This window comes from Bacillus rossius, chromosome 3 (genome assembly GCF_032445375.1).
Source record: "Bacillus rossius redtenbacheri isolate Brsri chromosome 3, Brsri_v3, whole genome shotgun sequence".
NCBI classification, from domain to species: domain Eukaryota; kingdom Metazoa; phylum Arthropoda; class Insecta; order Phasmatodea; family Bacillidae; genus Bacillus; species Bacillus rossius.
In genome coordinates this window covers 57,432,665-57,439,821 of record NC_086332.1, presented here as the reverse complement: position 1 = coordinate 57,439,821, position 7,157 = coordinate 57,432,665, and the positions used below count along the sequence as shown (strand labels likewise).

The window sequence follows — 7,157 nt, the reverse complement described above, 5'->3', positions numbered from 1 at the left end:
GGTATCGAGGTATCGAAAATCCCATCACTAATTTGATAGTATACCTACTAAAAAAACTTAAGATTTATTTTTTCTCTTTCAATCCTTGTTATTTCTGCTCCTTGTAATGGTTACATGAAAAATTTGCTTTAGGCAAAAGTTTAGGACCAAATTTAGGAAGTTAAAATAAATAAGTACGGATTCAATGGTCTAAATGGTACGAAAGTTTTATAAAATGTATATTCCAACCCCTGGTTTTTTCAACCCCTAATAGTAATGGTTCATCTTATCAGACAAAACCTTTTATATAAAAATCTTACAATTTACAAATAATTTGGACGGATTTGATGGTGTGTGAAAAACCTTTTATTTACCTCGAAATTTTAATATTCAGTGAACTTAATTTATGCCAAACCACGTCAGCCGGGGGCGCTGGCATATAGTTGGAACAGCGTCGTAGTATCAAGCAGATTATCGGGCGAACCAGGCCCTGGAAACTCTCAGAGTCATAGGGGACCTTGGGAACTATCTTTACTTTGTCACCCAATTGTACGGGGCAGCACAAGCATTTTAAATCGCGCCAAAAAGCAGAAAAATGTAAACAAACATTCATTTTTTAATGGTGTGACGATGATGATTAGTTGGTCAACAGTGTTTTATAGATTTTGTTAAAGGGATTAATAGTTTTCCTGATTAGTTTATGGGAACGAACTAATAATCAGTGTCAAAATCAAAAGTTTGTCATATAAATATATGTAACCTAATTGTTTAGGGTATTCAGTAATGAGTAAGTTCAAGTAAAATTATTTAACTTAAATAATTTCAGATATATTTACAGTAACATACACTTTTTTTTCTTCTAATTTTTAATGACTAAATCTGAAAGTTTTATTTACCAATTTCAGGGGGCCCTACTTATAAATATCAAAAGGTAGCACTCCAATTTCTTGCACGAATGTTCAGTATTAATATTATGCATGGTTATTTTATAATTTTTATTGATGTTATTTGTATAGTGGTCAATTGGTTAATCATCTACTCAATTCAAACATTACAAATTTTAAACAATAATAATTTTTTTACTTTAATACTGTATTTTATAAAATAAGTGTATTACAGCTTAGCAGTGAACAATATTCATAATTTGATTTGAAATCATGAATATTTTAAACGTTCAATTTGATATTTGCTTGGCATGAAAAAACTAGTATGTACTTGCACAGTCTTAGCTCCTGCATTTCCTGCCCTGGAACAAACCCTAAGTAGACAGTAGTAGCTCGCAGAGCCTACACTCAATCACAAACCATCTCATCTCACAAATCACCCCCACACAGGACGAGACTACTTTAATAGCTGAAGTTAAGTCTCCGTCCACATTTATTAATTCAGGAGTTGACTTTCACTGTAATATTTTACAGAGAATATTCTTGGGATTATTGCACTTAAACATGTACTTATCCTAAAGTAATAAATAACACAAAAGTTTTGACTTTTTTTTTTTTTTTTTACAAAAAGCAAACAATACTGGCTACCATAGGTTTTAAACAGAAATAATTACAAATGTTAAATACACCTTAAAACTTGAATTCTTTGTATTTTTTTGCTTGCTTGTTGTCTTGATGCTGCTGGCGTTGCTTTCTTTTGTTCTGGAAGAAAGAAATGTAAAAAAAAAATATTTGAATATCACAGAATTAATATTCAGGCACAAACTTAAGAACATAAAATTTTTTTGTTCTAATAAAATTCCTGTTTTAATTCACGTGACTGAAATCTATGAGCGTCACATATTGACTATTTACCTAATGAAACACAAGAAGATTTACTATTTGAAATAAAGAGTTTTATTGCATAACCGTCGCACTGCTATTTTAGTGTCAAAATTTGGAAAAAATAATATTCTTGCATAAAAGTAACATTATGTATTTGGTCTTACTATTAAGATTCCAAGTGCTTTGTGTAGGTAGTAAACATGACCTTGCCAAAGATCACAGGATAAGTACCATGATACAGCAATCAGTTTTCAAGTTGCTGTCAGGTAGTGTGGTAGTTATAATAAGACAATACAGTAAAACTCTAAGATGTACCTGCGCAATACGATTTCCCGTCTCATACGGTCCAATGTTTCGGTCTCGCCATTTTATCCATAAGAAATACTCTCTCCTCCCCTCCCCCCTAAGTATTTTAAAGTGAAATCTGTTATTCATTAAGTTATTAACACCTTATTTATTTAATTAACAGAAATACAAAGTTGTCAGATATGTAAATTTTATTTTAATGGCATTTTAAAAAGGTTTTAACCCTTAATTTTTCATCGTCTCTTGTGTAGCACATATAAAAATGTAGCCATCACTAGCTGGCATCATCATGTTTGATTACATTGATGCCTGGCATTTTACATTCTTCCAGACCCCTCCCACCGCAGCTGGATTTTCTCAGTTTGTATCATTCATGCTAGTTTTTATAAAATGAACTGAGGAAAAAAAGGGTGGCTTGCTAATTTTTTTTTCTAATCGGAAAGAGGACTGATTAAAAAAATTTATGTAGTCAGGAAGGAATTCACAGGTTCAAAAAATAGTAGCATTCTCCCTTTTCTTTTTGTTCGTAGCTGTCAGAAGCAAGCACCAGAACGCCGCCTCACTCCCTTCTACGGTAATAAAGTGTTACAGAAAGCAGATAAAAAAGAGGACAGAGGATTAATCCCTGTGCCATATCGCTTATGCACCAATGAACTGAAACACGGAAACACTAAAGGAAACAGATATATGGTGTGACCCTTATACCTACTAGGACAAAGTTTATGATGAAAATGTTTGTTTTTAATGACCCAATTATTAGATGTGACCCACATGCAGGTAAATACGGTATATATCTCTGGGCAGCAGTGAGCTTTACGTGATTTGTTTCCAAACCAATTCTAAAATTTTTACCATGCTAATGTTAATGCACTGTGGTTATGGGAAAAGGACCGTGCAGAGGACCCTCACCTTCTGGCGAGCGACATGGTCTGCCAGCATGTCCGACAGATCCTCCTTCTGCAGCTGCGACTGCTGCTCGCGAATCTGCTGCTCGTAGCGCACGGCCATGGCCTCCGTGTCCACCAGGTCCAGCTCCGAGGGGTCCAGGGCCAGCTCCACCGTGCCCCCGCCCTCGGGGCCCACGCGCCGCGGGGGGGCCGCCCCCGCCGGGACCCCCGTGCCGCCTGCCATGTCGTAGATGTGCGTGGAGGCCATCATCGCACCGCCCACGCGGTCCAGCCTCTTCTCCGGCAGCACTTGGTACAGGGCGGGCGTCTCTCCCCTTGCACACACACAGTGAACACAGTTTACGCTTCATTTCATTCATATAAGTATTCAGTCAAATTTTGCAAACTTTAGCTAAACTTTTTATGTGGCAGGAGCTTCTTGCAAAGTAAATAAAAATTAATAAACGTTCCCAGCAGATACTTCTTAGAGCTGATAAAACATACAGTAGAACCTCATTTTTACATATTTCAGGGGACCAGGAAAAAAATATGTAAAAACCGGGAAAATGCAAAATGAGGGAAATGTTCAAATTTTTTTTATCATCTCACTATATGGGAGACAATAAGAAAATATATACCACACTAAATAATATGTCAAAGACGGTTACGTTTTTATATATTAACTAGAACTTCACTATAATTAAAATTATAAATATATCCAATATCGCCGTTCTTCAATATTGCCGAAAGTTAAAAATGAAATTTGCTGTTTTTGTGTAAGAGATGAGAATGTTGAAGCATCTTGATATAGCCACTTGGTGCTGAAATTTTGTAACACAATTGATTTTTGAACTTTGTATTTAATTACGTGTTAAAGTTTTATTAATTTAAGATTTTTTGAGAAATAATACTATAAAACGATAGCTACCACCATCAATATAATTGTTTACGTTGAGGAATAGAAGTTAAATTGACATTGCATTGTTTGGATATTCATTGCAGCCATTTGACTTTTCAGAATGTTTCTGTGTTAAAATGAACATCGCAGAATATGCACGAAGACGCCATATTTATAGGAAACTCATACGTTGCTTAAAACGTATTTTAATAATGGAACAGTAATCCGCTCTTTTGTATATTTAAAATGCGTGTTTTCACCTTTATTTTCATGCATAATACATTTAAGATTAAAGGGGAACGCTAAGAAAAGTACTTATTAATTTTCATAATTATGTCACCATACGTTTGGTTCATGGCCTGGTGTACAATAACACGTGGCACAAAAAAAAGGTAAGTTGTTTACAATGGCGAACGAAGCTGTGGTGAGCATACACTCATGCAGTAACGCTTAATAATAAAACTTCACGCTATTCATTTTGAGAATTTATTGTTTTCTCTAAATTTTCCGATGTTTTGCCACGAAATACAGCACTAATTCTACGTAAACAGTGGGAAATGCTTTTGCACAAGGCGAGAAAATAATGCATTATTAGTATAGGGAAATTGACAGTGCATGTAAAAAAATACGTTAATCGCGGGAATTCGTATATCGCAGGTACGTAAAAATGAGGTTCTACTGTATTTTGTTTACTATGCTATTAACTAAAAATATTAGGGGGTTGCAAAGTTTTGAAGGTTCATTTTCTTTGATTTTCAAAAAAACTTAGAATATTCCAAAGGTTTTTTTTACGGTAAGCAGACTACGGTACAGACAGGATTTAACTCCATTCTCAGGGATATAAATAGGTAACATTCAATACATTAGTTGGTTGCATGATGAGCAGTGATACAGCACACTGACAAGGCTTAAAAAGTATCTGTAAAATGCAAGATTTTTGACCTAGTAAATGTTTGACTGTACATGTTATGCATACACCTTCAATGTAGTTACATTAGTTAATCTTGCTATTAAATAAGTAATTTTTGTTTTCCTATTTTTATTCACAGGCAGAAGCAGTAGATTATTTGCTAAATGGTTATCACATTGCTCTTATTTATTGTGCAATTTGCAGAAAAAGCTGATAAAACACCTACTCAAGCGCTCAAAAGTTGTATGTATGGAATTTCTTTTATCTAGCAAAATTTTTAAGTGACATACTCAAGCACTTGATGTTGTATCTATAGGATTTTTTTAATGAAGCACAATTTTTTAAGTTGTTACAGTTTGTTGGGACAACTGTCTATCCTATTTGACAGATAAACATAATTTCTCATTTCTGGTTGGAGTGCAGGATGATTCAATTAAAATGAGGCAGAGAGGAGTGGAAAAATAAAGCATAGAAGATGATGGTGGGGAAAATCCCACAGAATGGCATGTCTGCTACACAATGCACACAAAGAACCCTACCAAAAATTTCTACACAAACTCACTCTAGAAATTTATTGACAGCCAGGCTGTTGTGGTATCTAGTGACTAACTGTTCACTGCTAGTCCCAAACTATTCAGTTTTGTGATAAAAACCAACTCCAAGCAAACACATTGCCCATTTGCTTATTTTATTACATATATTTATACGTATACAAACAGAGTAACCAACTACATGAGGAAGCCATGTCACAACCAGCCTTAGTTCCACATTTACTTAAGGAAACAATATAATTAAAGTATTTGATTTTAATACGTCATTTATTTCTTCTGCTTACATACAAAGCACTTGCACGTGTCATTGAAGTAGATAGGAAATGTGTGCAGCAGGTTCAAATTAAAAATATTATTCAAAATATTCTGCAGTGTCAATAAAAATAATAATATTCTTATAACTAAAAATGGAGGTTTACACACAAAAGTAAGTCAAACAGCTACAATCTTACAAGCAACAGATACATCATCAATTTTTAGGCTTTCTTGAGATTCCATTCTAGCGGGTTACATACTTAAAATATATATCATGTTACTCAATTAATTAATATTCTGCCATAAAACAGCAGCATGCAACTTACCCTTCCATCTCACTTTCAATCTTCCTCTTACGCAGTTCGATGATCTCTGGTGTCTCCATGCCTGCAGGAATTGATGTTATGCCAGAGGGAGTGATGAGCCCTTCTGCTGGAGTGACCAACCCTGTCTCATCCTCCTTTCCTCCTCCTTCTTCATCATCATCCTCTTCTTCCTCTTCACTCTCCTCTTCTGACTCGGACTCGAGCTCACCCCAGATTGAGCGATCGACTTCTTCATCGGCACTGTTCATCTGTTAATTACATGCTTTCAGACACACATGCTACCAGGAAAGATTATCTCTACTCTACTATCACATTTGTAAATTGGTTATCAAACAATTAATGAGCACAATCTAAATGAATTAGGGTTTAAAATATAATTGACAGTGAGTGTTTATAGACAGTTAAGAAGGGGAATGGTTTGATGGAGCAGCAATGGAATGCAATGGTGGAGGAAATAGGAGTATCACAACAAAACCCACTAACTCACAGCAAAGTCCCATTTCTTATTCACAAACCCAAATCATTTTTTTGATGGGAGGATAGTTGTTTTTACCTCTTTACAACTGTAGCTTCTTAGAGGCCATTACGGAGCCAAAACTTTACTGTGACAAGCATCAATTCTTTATCATTTGAATACGTATGCATTATGGTATATGGACAAGATTACATGGTGAGTTGTGAGAAAACTAAAATAACACAGAAAAGCATTTCAGTGCACTACATAACATCCATTCATACCTGCCAACTTGTTAGGAGTGCAAGCAGTAAGATTTCCAAATTAACAAATCTATAGCGTAAATCAAGCGCGATGTATAAAATAGTGATCCGGAAAACGTGTTTATTTTGCATTGATAACACCACATCTCTACCCAAAATACGAAAGTTAAATAACGTTACTTTAATTTATTAAAACTTAACAGCTTCAATGCAAAATAAATGATTTTATACTAGTGATGGTTCGAATCCCATTTTTCTCGAATCCGAATCTCGAATCCGAATCCCAAACAGTACCACGAATCCACCCCTCGAATCCGAATCCAGTTCTCAAGGGTTAATTATAAAATAATTTATAAGTTAAGAGAAAAAATTAAACATTATGCAGAATTATTTAACCCTTTAAATTTTTATTTAAAAAAACAAAGATTTTTACACAGTCTGGATCAAGACGATTCCGTTTTTGGTCACATATGTTTCCTGCAGTGCTGAACAAACGTTCAGAGAACACTGTCGCAAGTGGTGAACACAAATATTTTTTGGACAGTTTATGTAGCCTGGG

General features: G+C 34.9%; 1 protein-coding gene across 4 annotated transcripts in view; it reads right to left on the bottom strand.

Annotated features, from left to right (window-relative positions):
- Positions 1 to 1,459: 1,459 nt before the first annotated feature.
- Positions 1,460 to 7,157, bottom strand: part of LOC134530744 (splicing factor 3B subunit 2) — a 45,795-nt gene continuing 40,097 nt past the window's right edge. For all 4 annotated transcript variants that reach the window (XM_063365867.1, XM_063365864.1, XM_063365863.1 and 1 more), the window contains exons 12-14: positions 5,882 to 6,129; positions 2,964 to 3,276; positions 1,460 to 1,625 (exon numbers count right to left, since the gene is read on the bottom strand). In XM_063365867.1, coding sequence (XP_063221937.1) covers positions 1,554 to 1,625; positions 2,964 to 3,276; positions 5,882 to 6,129 — 633 coding nt within the window. In that variant the 3' untranslated portion in view covers positions 1,460 to 1,553. The remainder of the gene's footprint in view (positions 1,626 to 2,963; positions 3,277 to 5,881; positions 6,130 to 7,157) is intronic.